The sequence below is a fragment of the Cavia porcellus genome, unplaced genomic scaffold (genome assembly GCF_034190915.1).
Source record: "Cavia porcellus strain 051 isolate PalLab524CR breed Dunkin Hartley unplaced genomic scaffold, mCavPor4.1 scaffold_33, whole genome shotgun sequence".
In the NCBI taxonomy this organism is placed as follows: Eukaryota; Metazoa; Chordata; class Mammalia; order Rodentia; family Caviidae; genus Cavia; species Cavia porcellus.
The window spans coordinates 11314675-11328085 of NW_026947516.1; the positions used below are offsets into that span (position 1 = coordinate 11314675).

Consider the following 13411-nt stretch of genomic DNA (forward strand, 5'->3'; position numbering starts at 1 on the left):
GGTCTCCAATGTATCTTTCTTGGCATGCCATTTCACCCTCCTTTCTCCTCTATTAAAGTGCAGGTGCCATCAAGAAATACACATTTTAAATGAACTGAGTTCATATTTACTAAATACTTAGACAAGAGCAGACACAGAGGAGACTGTTAGGTCTGGGTCCCTAGAAGCAGTGGCTGAGATGGCATTCTCATGTAGGTGACTGATTGTGGCGATATGTACATGGGAGCCAGCCAACCTACAGCTTTAGAGAAGTCTAGCTTCAGATGGATCCTCCAGGGAGTGCTGAATGTGGAGAGCACCAATGTTTGTCTTGTCAAGGCAAGGTAGTCAGGCTGTTTCTCTGCACATTAGTCCTTGGGGAGGGGAAGTTGTGTGTGGCTTCTCAGCTACCTCATGTCATCAAAAGTTCATCTTCATTAGCCTCTGGAGCAAGGAGCCTGCCTTGGCCAAGTTGATCCACATGCTACAGCATTTGCTACACAACCCAAATCAAGAATGATTTGGTGACATGCTCCATGTATCTTGGAGGCAAGAGCTCAGAACTCTGAAGACCTGAGACCCAGTTTTCCTAACCAAGCCATCATCCAGGACAAATCCCATACCTAAATCTCCCCCAAATCTTCAACTTGAGGTTGGCATCCTAGCTTAATTTCATACACATGGCTCCTTTGCATTATTATTATCTATATTCCAAGGGGAGAAGGTAAACATAGATTCACCGCTGATATGTGCAGCATCCCAGCACCCCATACAATGTAAGCAAGTGGTCATTCCACAGCCCATATTTGCAGCCAGTTGGAATGGGTAGGAAAGGTCCTTTGCTCCAGCGAAGGCCTGTCAGCACTTGCCTCTTTGATCTCCCTATTGGTTGTTCTTTATCTGATGCTCCTGTTCACCTTGCCTTGCCTTCCATGTGTCTGCTCATGTGTGGAATTCCTGCTTTCTCTGTCTCTTTTCACCGCTCTTCTACAGGCCATTTTCCTTCCCGTATCAAGTGACTGATTTTTATGCAGATTAGGAGGATTGTGAAATGATAATGTTCTGGGGAAAGTGGAACTGCAGCTTCACAATGGCCATGTTGGGTGGCACGGTGCCTCAGGGAGTCGGAAGAGGAGGCAGTGGAAGCCCCCTAGACAGAAGGGAAGATGGCAGAGTGGGTACGCCAAATATTTGGAACATCGTTTGGTACATATGATGTCACAAAGTACAGTTGTCCCTCATTGTCCATAAGAGGTTGGTTCTAGGACCTCCTCATACTAAACTCCTTGGGAGCTCATATCTCTGACGTGAATGGCATCAAATGTGCTATAATCTATGCAGTCTCCCTATACACTTTATTTTTTGTCTGAGACAGGGTCTTGCTTTGCAGTTCAAGCTGGCCTTGAGTTTACTTTTTAGCCCAGGCTGGTCTTGAACTCACAATCCTCCTGCCTCACCTTCCCAAGTGCTGGGATTACAGGTGTGTGCCACCACTTTCGGCTCCCATATACTTTAAATAGTCTGTAGCCTGCTTATGACACCCGATACAGTGCAAACGCTGTGCAAATTGTCATGTTTTATTGTTCAGGGACTAATGGCAAGAAAAAGTCTATCCATACCTGTTCAGTACAAAAGCAAACACCGCAGGCCTATCTGCATAGTGCACAGGGCAGCAACGTGAGATTTCCTCTCCTGAGTTGGCTGAATCTGGGAATGGGGAACAGGCAGGTACAGAGGGTCTACTATGTTTGCTTTTATGGTCCTTCTTCCCTTTCCCTTGAGCACCTGATAATCATTCATGTTTCATACAAAGGACCTAAGTAATGAAGTCGATAACACAGAACATTTGCGGAGGGGCAGATTCTTGGGGAGCAAGGAGTTCCTGTGTTGTAGTAGGATCTAGGAAAAAAAAAGACCCTCCTGGGAGACTTCTGTCAGTCTTGGTACCTTCACATTGTTTTAGTACAAACAACTCTTTCTTTTATAAAAGAGCACTGTTATATGCAACAATTTAAAAGGCAAATCTTTGTTTTCATGCATCCCACCCAAGGAATACAAACTACTGTGAGCATTTCGGGGTATTCTCCCCTGGTCTCTTCCCCATCATGTTTGGATTTGGATCAGACCTTCACTACGTATTTTTGTATCGCTGTAACACAGTGTCATTTTCCTTCTTTTCCTGGCACCACGTCCAGTCCAGTGGCCCTGGGTCCGGAACACCATGTAGTCAGGGATCTGAAGCAAGACAACTACCCTGCTGCAGCTCTGGGGCTTCCGTTTCCCCACTTTGAGGAGTGAGCAGAACAGAAGTTATCATTTAGGTTTCGGCTTTTAGAGGAGTTGGCCCAGCTTCCTGTCGAGCCTTAGCCTTCCTGGGTCTCTGCTACTTAGAGAGGGCTATGGAGTGTCTGCCTAGAGTGGGGGCGCCGGTAAATTCTCAGTGACTGTTCAGGCAGGTACGCGCAGTGGTCACAAGCTCCGCTGTTCGCGTCCAGGGGCGTCCTCCCCTCCTCGCCGATGCTGGTTCCTCCACGCTTCCACGGCCTCCCGTAGGGGTCGTCAGTTACTAATGGGGGACCAGCTCCCGTATTCAGGAGCCCCAAGGCGCACCACCCCACCTCCCAGGTGCGCAGAGACCAGGACCCCAGGGCCTGGGAGCCCATGAAGGGAGAATGGTTTGGCTCCCTGGAATCTGCCACAGGTCGGCAGCTCCTGTACCCCGGGTGGAGCACAGGGCTCCCCACCCTCTTTTCTCTCGGCGGTGGCCCGGGGGCGGATTGACGTGGCGGCGCCCATTCTGGCCCCGGTGCGGTTTCCCAGGGCTCGGGAGGTGGCTGCAGGGTGGGAAGAGGGCGGAGCGCGTCGAGCTCCAGAACCGGGGGAGGAGGAGCTGCCAGGGAAGGGAGTGGGGCGGAGGAGCTGAGAACCAAGGAGGAGGCGCCGCGGGAGCGTGGGGGCGGAGCCGGAGGATGAGGCTGGGAAAGGGAGGCGGTGCCTGGGGAGCAGCGGCGGGCAAAGACTTGGGAGGAGCTTTTGCGGGAGAGCGAAAGAGGGGCGGCTAGTGGGGAGGGGCAGCGCGGAAGGGGGCGGAGCCTGAGCACGCCCCGCCCAACTGGCCGGCTGCGCGGAGGAACGAAGATGGCCGGAGGGGCCGAGGCAGTAAAGGGGCCGCCGGCAGTGGTGGCTGCAGCTCCAGCTCTAGGGCTGTGACTTGGCGCGCGGCGACGACCCAAGAGAGCTGTACGGCGCGGGCAGCGCGGGCGGCAGCACACAAGGCTGAGCGGGCGCCGGTGCGCGGGCGCCCGGCAGAGGATGCGCCGTGGGCAGCGGGCGGCTCCCCGCAGCCGCCCCCGCGCCCCGGACACCCGGCTTTAGTGCTGGCGGAGGAAGCAGTGCGCGCGGGGCGGCCGGGCGGCGGCGGGGCCCGGGCCGTCATGCCTTGGCTGAGCGGCGGCCGGCGGCGGCGGTGGGGACAGTCGCGGGAGGCCCCGCGGGAGCCGCCGTCGCCCTCGCAGCCCCAGCGAGAGCCGCCGCCGTCGGCGCCCCCCGCCCCGACCACTGTACCCTCTGTGCCTTCCGTGCCACCGCCGCCACGGGCCCGGGAGAGCGCCGAGCTGCCGCTGCCCGCCGGCTGGGAGGAGGCACGCGACTATGACGGCCGTGTCTTCTACATCGACCACAACACGCGCCAGACATCGTGGATCGACCCCCGCGACCGGTAAGGGCGCCGTGGGACCAAGCGCGGGCGCCACCTCTGGGGCCGCAGCTCGGTGCCACTGAGGGATGCACTGGCGACCCGCACAGCCCAGCGCGGGGCTGCCAAGAGCCACGGGACGAAGATGGGGTGGCCCTGTCCTGGGGACCTGGTTGGGTGCTACAGTCGGGTGCCTCCACCCCTGGGTCTGAGACTAGACAAGTGTTTTGTAGTCTCCATCCCATGGGCCCAGGGTATGATCAAGTACACCGGGAGGCCCCCGGGTCTGAGTTAGGTTCGTGCGTGCGCCCCCAAGTTTGGGGCATTATCCCCCCCATCCTGGAGATCGGGCGAAGGATAGAGGCCTCCGCTCCCCGGAGATTGGAGCCCCATCCTCGGTTACCGGCCGGACACTGATTTGGTTTCCTCACGTCACCCGCTCTCCGGGGCCTGGGAACTGGGCCCCTGGAATTTCCTCTCCCGGGGTTGATGGATGGCCATCTTTTCCTTTTTCTGTGATGGCCTCGCCCATCCCTGTCCTGGGCCTGTATGGCCCACCGCCTTGGCTTTGGCTGTGCAGGCAGTACTGGCTCCATAGTGGTGAGATGAGCTGTCACCTAGGATCACAAACGTGCGCCCCAGCGTCGGATTTGAGTTCTTTGCCTGGTGGGCTCAGCTTGGTTTCCACTCAAAGCTCTGATGCCAGATGGGCACTTTAAGGATTCCCAGCTCTTTTTGGAGTTTGGAGACACTGTTCCCAAACTGTTGTTTGCTCTAGTGCCTTAAAAATCAGAGTTAAAACCCTGTTTGAAATAGCCTAGTGTGCTGCGGCCAGAATGAAATATGATTAGTCCCATATGCTTTTGGAATAAGTGAAAAACAAGGGCTGTATTTTAATTTTCCTTTTTGTGCAAAATATACATTGGGCACAGTTGTCCTTTTATTAATGTAAATAAATCTGATCCAGTTAGAAGAGACTCTTCTAAAAGCATTACCAGATTTCATTTAATGAACTTTACATAATGAAGTGTTTCCTTAACTTTTGCTCCGTTGTCTACTGACTAATGATTCAACTACTTTTGGAGACCTGAACTTTTTGTGGAAGTGGGAATTCTGTTGAAACTCAAGTGTTTCCACTGGTTATCTGATATCTTGTCCTCTCTAGAGCGGCTTCTCTCCACCCTGGCCTGAGTGCCAGAAAGGAAATAGTGCAGGCTTCATAGTGATTTCAAGACTTGAAAAGGCTCAGTGTGGTGACATTGTGCCTGCTTCCTCCCACCTACACAGGAAAGGCAGCCTGCATGGCACTGGTGTTTGAAAATAAACTTTTGAGGAGGGAAGCTGCTGATTTATTTGAAGATTTCACCGGGTTCAGATAGGGAAAATTGCAAAACAAAAGGGTCATGATTCCCCAACATTCTCTCTACACACTGCAGACCTCTGGACTCAGAAACCTACCTAAATCTTAGCGCGGTTTTATGGGTTAAAAAGATGCTTAGTTATTTTGAAAATCAAGTGACATCATAATTTTAACCAAATGCTAGAGCCACATCTGTTTGATCAAACCTTAGATGGTTCTGGAATTGGTAGAACCGCTTGGAATGTGGCGCCCTTTTGTACTGTATGTCTGTGAAAAGCCCAAACAACTAGAAAATGAACCAATTAAAAGTCGTGTTTTGCTTAGAAAAGGCTAAGGCTCGTTTTATGAGAGTAATATAAAACAGTTGTGGTTGAATGGAATGGGGATTCTTGATGAAGATAAAAATGCAAGAATTTTTGTTTTAATAGTATAATCTGTGATAGGTATGTAGAACCTACAGAAGGGAGCTTTTAGAATCATTTCCATTTCATACCTGTTTTCTGTTTCATATCTCTTTGTAGAAATTTTGTTTATTACTGAATACTGCTTTTACTCTTTTCAGACCTCAGTTATATTGTAGGTTTCAGAAGAGTCCTGTTTCTAATGCTAAGTGTTGATTGAATGAACAAAAGTGGATATTTTACATTTTTTGTAAAGTAAAAGCATGTGTGTACTTTTATGAGACATTGTTTTTATAGTGAGTAAAAATTCAACTGGGGACAGCTTGAACTTCAGCTCCCATAATACCTTGCCCGAAATATGTATGGAATGTTCAGCAAGCCACAAACATTTCAGTAGAGTCTGCTGAAGGGTGTAATAGTCATTCTTCTTCCTCTTTCAAAATACAACGTTGCCGATTTTTATAGGTGAATGATAAGTCTTTAAAGTTGTAATTAACTTTTATTATATGGACAGAACTGTATGTCAGAGCACAATGTTTTCTCCATGTGCATCTGACAGTTAAAATACTTTTTGAGTCGTGCATTTGATTCACATGGTGAGAAAATAGTGTTTAAGAAATGAGGACTTTCAGTGATCAGCTTTCAAATAGAGAGCTGAAAGAGAAGCAGGTAATAGATTTTTTAGGAAAGTGAAATTACAGAGAAATAAACAGATGCAGTAGGTTCGGTAAAAATTGTTGAGCTTAAACATAGTTTCACATGTAATTTAGTAAAAACTATGCTAGCATGAAATATGCTGCTGTAAGCAGAATAATCAAGGGCCTGTGGATGTAAACAAAATCCCTTCTGGAGTGTTATAGTAATTCCATTCACTGCTGTGTTTATTCTCAGTGTTCTGAATTATTGTAACTCTACTTCATAAAGTTACAACAAAGAGGATGCAGGTTTAAGAAAAAATACAGATGTGGCTACAGATGTGTAAAACATCTCAATATATTATAGACAGAATTGTTTAGTTTGATTATGAACCTCCCTCAGGGTTAAATTCATTGTTTTATAGAGCCATACCGTGCACATAAATTTCATTGTATCTCTAAACTTTGTTACAAATTAATTTGCCATTTCTATGGTTAGTAGATTACTTGCATAAGTCTTATGTGGTTTACATTAGTGGCACTCATATTCTGCATATATTAACTCAGTACAATGGCCACCTTATTAAGAGGCACATACCATTTGGGCAGAAAATAAGGAAAGAAAATTTTTCCCACCTTTGTAAAAATTCAGTGCTTTCAGTAGCTGTGTATATGTGTGCTCTCTCCAGGGTTCTTTTGATATTATCCTGTAGAAGGACCCAGTTGTTGAAACTGAATGTTCTATTTCCTGTAGACCAGTTGGAGTTGTAGAATCCTGGAAATGGACGGCTCCAGCATCTTAAAAATGATGGGTAAAATTATAGTTAGACTTTTGATCAAGGCCAAATAAATGATCGCAATGATGGTGGCAGACCAAGAGTATGCTATGACATGAGCTTTTGGGGACCCATTTGTTCACTAAATGGGATTTGACCTGTGCCACATGAAGGAATTCTGTGGTATGTTGCAAGCCCTCTCAGCAGGCTTTTGCTTTCCTTTTTTTTCAAACAGGAAAAAGAACACACCAAATTTATTACATGCCTGAGTCAGGGGAGTATTTGACTCCAGGCTTTTGCTTTAAGGAGAAAACAGCCCATGCCTCTGGAATTTGCCAGGTTGGAGCCTTTTGTATAGCAGAACCAGATAGCATTTGAACCTTTATTGATTATTAATAGGAGTGTGTTTAGCCCATAGAGTCTATTTCTGGGTTATATGAACTGTCCAGGTTAAACTTTTGTCTAAACAACTAATCATTTTTATATTTTTCATTCTTAAAGTTTGTAGATAGTGTTTGTATGAACATAAGAGTGTCTGGCTTTTAAAGCATTAGGGTCAGCTACTAGAAGAATCTTCTCTTGCTCAATTTAGTTTGTCAACAACCACTTCTTAGCCTAATACCTTTCCTTTCCTTCCTTCCTTTCTTTTTTCTTTTTTCCTTCCTTTTGTTTAAGAAAAGTGAATGGAAAAGTATTGTTTTCCAAAAATAGCTCCAGGATGTTTGGAAATCTCCAGGTTTCCTTCTCTTTCCTTTCACTCTGATTCACTGTCCCTGGTAGGTTCCTCTTAAGGAGCCAGTGGAACCAGTGACACATTCAGCATCACTTGGTGAGCCTGAAAGGGCTTTTTCTAGCTAAAGTCCTTTTACTAATGTTGGCTGCTTTTCTAATAAATTCAATAAAATTAATCTGGTGGAATAAAAAGTAAGGTTAAATTCTACTGAGTTCAGTTACCCTCATGTTTAAATCCAACAAGGCAAAGAGATATTTATGGAAATTCTTGACCTCCAAAGTGCTGGCATGCTACATGGAGATCGAATTTGTCTGGGAGATAGGAGACAGACCTGTGAAATGATGGTAATGGTTGCAAGGCATCCCAGGATTAATCCACTTCTTTGGATGGTAATCACTTCTGAGAAATGGAAGAGGAGCTTAAGCGAGAACCTAGGGTAGCAGTCTCTTGGTGTGAGGGTTTCTATGATGTTGGTGAGGTAAGAGTTAATATGAGAAAACATCTGGAGTTGGGGGAGTGTGGGCTATGTTCAGAGTAACTCAAAGAGTCAGGGATTTCATGTGAGGGATGGAAGACTTGGGCCGTACCATGCAGAGCTTGGACTTCTATAACTTTGGGCTGGAGGAGCTAGGAACATCTTCCAGGTCCTTTTTGCACCAAGGACGCAGTGAAGTGTGAGTTCTGCCAGTAGTTAGAAGGGCAAGGACTTGAGCCGGGCTCTTCTGACCCCGATTCATTGTTCTTTGCAGTGTGCCATCTGGCTGCCCAGGCCCCACTCACGTTTAAGCATCTTGCCTCAGTTTGTTTGTTCATTCATTCATGCATTCATTCATTCAACAACTGTTTGCTTACACAGCTCTTTACTATTGGGCCTTCTTTTCAGGGTTTGGGACTCAAGTGGTGAGCAAACTAGGTAGGTCCCTGCCTCTGCAAAGGTTACACGGCACGTCTGTCCTTCTCCATGAGGCCTTGCCATGATGTCCTTGCTGCAGGTTTCTCCCTGCTGGAATTCACTAACTCTGTGCAATTTATTATTCATTTAAATGGTACAGGGCAGCAAATCTGGCACATGTTAGGCAAGCATCCCACCACTGTGCTTCACCCCCAGAGCCTGGTTCTGTGAATCTGGTTGGGCATGTGTTGAGTGCTCATCAGCAGCTCCCAAGGGCTGCATTCTCAAGATGCAGGTGGATGCGTGGTGAGACTAAAATGAAGAAAGATTGACTTAGTGATCTGTCCCATGGGGGGCAGCATCTATCTGACTATAGAGATGAGCCCTACTCCACTGCCTGTAGTTAATTTAACCCTCTCTTGGTTAGCTAACGCTGTGCCCCTTGCACTTGCCTAGATTCATGGATTTTTTTTTTACATTCTTTGTTTGATATTTAATCCCCTTTGGTATGTTGCCCCTTTAAGGATGTCTACCTCTTAATCCCCAAAACTTGTTAATAAGTTACCTTACATGGCTAAAGAGCCTTTGTGGATGTGATTAAGCTAAGGATCTTTAGATAGGGAAATGATCTTGGATCATTTGGGCAGGCCAAGGGTCATCACAAGGGGTCTTACAGGAGGGAAGCACGAGGGTGAGGGTCAGGGTCAGAGATGGAGATGTGGCATTGAAAGCTGAATTTGGAGTCACGTGGCTGTGAGCCAAGGAATGCAGGCAGCCTTGAAGCTGGAAAAGGCCAGGCAATGGATTTTCTCCTGGAGCCTGCAGATGAGCCTGTTGACACTTTGACTTTCGCTCAGTCAAACCAATGTCAGACTTCAACCTCCAGATAAGAAGTATATGTTATTTAAAGCCATTTGGCTGTGGCGATTTGTCATAGCATCAGTAGGATTAACTACCATAACCCAGCCTTGTTTCTTAGTGAGAATGGAAGCAGCTGCTCAGCTTGGTGTCATTGATAACAGCCTGAACAGCTGACATGAATCACTTGTCCAGGCAGGTACTGCTATTGTGATAAGACTTTTTGTGTTGGTCCATGTGCATGCAGTGCTGGGGACTGAACCCTTTACTCTCTTTTTCAATGAGCTATTGTCACAGTATTTTTTACTTTTTAAAATTTGAGATGGGGTCTCTCCAAGTTATTCCAAAGTGACCTTGAACTTGGAATGCTCCTGTATCAGTGTCCTAAGTAGCTTGGATTACAGATGTTCACCACCATGCCTGGATTGTGCAAAATTTTTTATATCCACTTTTTTCTCCCTGGTTCCTCATAGTTCCTTTCTCATGCCTTCATTTCCTGTGACCCAAATGTAGAGTCTCAGGCAGGGACTCATATCAGATGCAACACATAAAGTCGCATCTGATGAACTAGTCAAGCATAGGGTGGTGGGAAGATTGGACTTCTGAGAGCAGGAGTGGGCTGGAGAGTATTGGAGGCTTTCCCAGATGGTAATGGGCATGAACTAAAGAAATCAGAGGCATAAGAGCTAGAAAAGGCAGGGATTATGCCAGAGAAAATGGAAAGGAAACAAATGCAGAGGATTTAGGTGATGTTGGAATTAAGGCCCCCTGAAGAGGAGCTGAAGTATAGGGAGCTGACTTGAGGTCTTCTTTCAACCACACTTGGAAGCCTTCATAGTTTCTTGTCCTTGTGTGCATTCAATAACTTGGTTATAAAGATAAACACGTTGACTCATTCGGGTTACTGTACTGATGATGGATAGTGTCCTAAATGGTGTCCAAACCAAAAAAAAGTGTTGCTTTAGACCAAGGTTTCTCAATTTCAGCACTACCAATATGTGGAGCATGGTAATTCTTTTTGTGGGGGAATTCCTGTCTAAGGTGAATATTTAGCATCCCTGGCCTGTACTTGTTAGATCTTGGTGTTCATAGTTCTTTCCTCCTCCTCTTCCTTTTGTCCTCCTCTTTCTTGTAGTAGGGCTAGAACCCTGGGCCTCTTCACTAAGATGTGGTCCTCTCCTTTTTTATTTTTTTGAGTCAGGGTCTTGCGGGGTCACTAAGTTGCCCAGGTTGGCCCTGAACCTGCAAAACTGCTGTCTTAGCCGTTGGGATTACAGGTGTGCACCATTTTACCTAGCTCATTTCCCAAGTTCTGACAATCAGAAATGTCTCCAGATATTGTCCAGTTGGGCTAGGGGATGGATGGGAATATCTCCAGGCTTCAGTGTTTTTAGAAGCTGAGTTCACTTCAGGCAGTAGAAAGAAGAACTAAAGGGAGAGATGGGAGGGGAGGGGGACCATGTTATTAGCCATGTACCAACTCCTCATGATAAATGTAATCACTATGTACTTCCATCATGGACTAAAAAAGGTAAAAATAAAATAATTGTGTATGTATGCCCATCTACATATGCTAATAGCTGCCTATGATGTCCTGGTTCTTGTGTGAATGAAGGAATGAGATTGTTTCTGCCTTTGCTCAGAAGATCTAGAAATACCAAAACCAGAACACCTTAAAAGGCTGCTTATGAAGCTGTGGGACCCCCAGTGTTTTCCTTCTAGAAGGTCCTCTTTTTCTTTCCTTTCTTTCTTTAAAGTGAAAGGGGTCAGGCAGCACATAGGAAGGGGGCAAGAGAAATGTCAGTACTGAGAAGGAGAAGGGGATATGAAGATGACTGCCAACCCACAGACGCTCCAGCTCTTCAGTTGGGTAGGCCATTGAGGCCATTGAAACAGCTGAGAGATGTCCAGAGCTGCTTTAAGCACCAGCTTCCCTGCAGTGGTGTAATTCTTTTTGTGAGTAGAGTCCTGTCTATCATAGTGTATTCAGCATCCCTGGCCTCTACTTAGATCTCAATGTTCATAGCTCTCTGCTCCTCTTCCTTTTCTTAGCTTCTTCCTTGTAGGAGAGATAGCACCTACCTACACAAAGGTGGTGCTATTTCCCAGCTTCCTGGAGGTTGGCCAGGAAACCACACAGATTTCTATTGCTGTTCCTTAGAACTCTGTCTCCCAGATCAGGAATGGCCTTGAAACATGGAGTCAACTGGAGTTGCCCAGAAAATTATTCTTATTTTAAAAAACTAGAGATATAATTCACATAAGATGTACCATTTTCAAGGGTACACTTTAGTGGTTCCTGATATATTCATGAGGTTATGTGGTGATGGATACATCACCACTGTCTAATTCTCATTGCCCCTCCAAAGAGACCCCTTATCCATTAACTCCATCTCCCCAAATCCTGCCAACCACAAATCTGCTTTCTATATCTATTAATTTGCCTCTTTTAGATGTTTTATAATGACTTTCCTGGGTATTTTTTTTGTAACTGCATATGGGAATCTGTAATTACTTTAAAATAAATTTAAAAGAGGAAGTTAAGGAATGAAGGAATTGAGCAGTCCTTTTTATTTATACCTTTTTGAAAAAGGATTAAAGGCATCTCCTTTTAACCTGTTTAGATTTTACTTTGCTTTGCTTACATAACCACGCCATATAATATATCACCAATAAATGTTTGCTGGATGTGCTCATGTATATACATATACACGGGTTTGGTTGCTTTATAATGATTATTTATATGTCTGTATTTCTTTGAGCTTTTCTCATGTGTTCTAGAATTCTCAAGGGCAATCTCTCCTTGCAAGCTGTCAGAACCCCCCCTTTTGTTGGAGTGGCTCCTCATCTTGACTCAGAGATGAGATGGTATCTACAGCTCCCTGTGAAATCTTGATTCTCTAAGCCAAGGTATCTCAGCTATGGAGGATCTTGCCCCCCCCACAGGGCATTTGACAACATTTGGAGACATTTTTGGTTGTTAGAACTGGGGATGTTTTGTACTGGCACTTATTTGATTGAGACCAAGGGTGATACTAAATGATACTAAAATGATATTACAATGAATAAGACAGTGCTCATTACCACAAAGAATACTCTAGCTCTAAATATCAACAGTGCTTGAGATTGCTGAGTACATAACCCAGACCTGTCTGGTTAGCCACGAAGAATAGTGTGAGACAGGCATGGTTGCAGAGACACCCTAAGTCCCCATAAGCCTGCGTGGAAGCTAGCTAGAGCTGGTTGAGAAGCTAAGGGTGGCAGAGTAGAAAGACTGCATCCTTGGTGAGGTGGGAACTTCTGCAACTGCCTGCCCTGAGCACCTTTCATTATGTGAAATGTCAAATAAAAGGATCTTGGGGGCTGGGGATTTAGCTCAGCAGCAGAAGCACCTGCCTTGCAAGCAGGCAGTCGTGAGTCCGATCCCTGGTGCCAATAAAAAGAAAAAAAAAGGAAAAAAAAAGATCTCTTACTCTAGGGCCAGTTGAAATGGAGTTTCTGTTTTTGCAGTCAAAAAAGCCTTCTCACTCATGTGCTTCCCATCCCGTGGTACCCTGTAGTTTACATCACCAGCATTCTTACTGAGGCTGTAGGCTTCTGCTGAGCAGCTATCCTGACACATTGACTATTCCTCTATTTTGATCATTCACATTCCCCCATAGTATTTATAATTAAGTATTATATTTATAAAATTGTTTATATGCAATTATATTCTCTATAGGTTTTCTTCATGTTTCATGCGTAAGGAGATAGTCCTATGCAGGAGATAAATGAAACCCAGTGTCCTTTATTTTGCTTATTTTAATATATTTTTATTTTTGGAATGTCTTATTTATTTATTTATTTATTTTTGGTAGTGGGGATTGAACTCAGGACCTTGTGCTTGCCAGGCAGGCACTTATGCTGCTGAGCTAAATCCCCAGCCCTTTTGGAATGTTTTAGAGTTACAGAAAAGTTGTAAAGATTGGGCAGTTTTCCTGTTACGAACATTTTGTATCACCATAGTATATTTGTTAAAAGAGAAAGGCCACCGTTGATACATTACTGGTAACCAAACTCCAGGCATTTGAGTTTCACCAGTGT

The 13411-nt window shown here is 45.6% G+C and overlaps 1 protein-coding gene across 2 annotated transcripts in view; it reads left to right on the forward strand.

The window, feature by feature from the left end:
• The first annotated feature begins 3078 nt into the window (after window positions 1-3078).
• Wwc3 (WWC family member 3) overlaps window positions 3079-13411 on the forward strand; it is a 107458-nt gene continuing 97125 nt past the window's right edge. The window contains exon 1 of one of the 2 annotated variants that reach the window (XM_063243023.1): window positions 3079-3697. In XM_063243023.1, the coding sequence (XP_063099093.1) occupies window positions 3414-3697 (284 nt within the window). In that variant the 5' untranslated portion in view covers window positions 3079-3413. The remainder of the gene's footprint in view (window positions 3698-13411) is intronic. The other variant, XM_013144719.2, reaches the window with a different exon arrangement.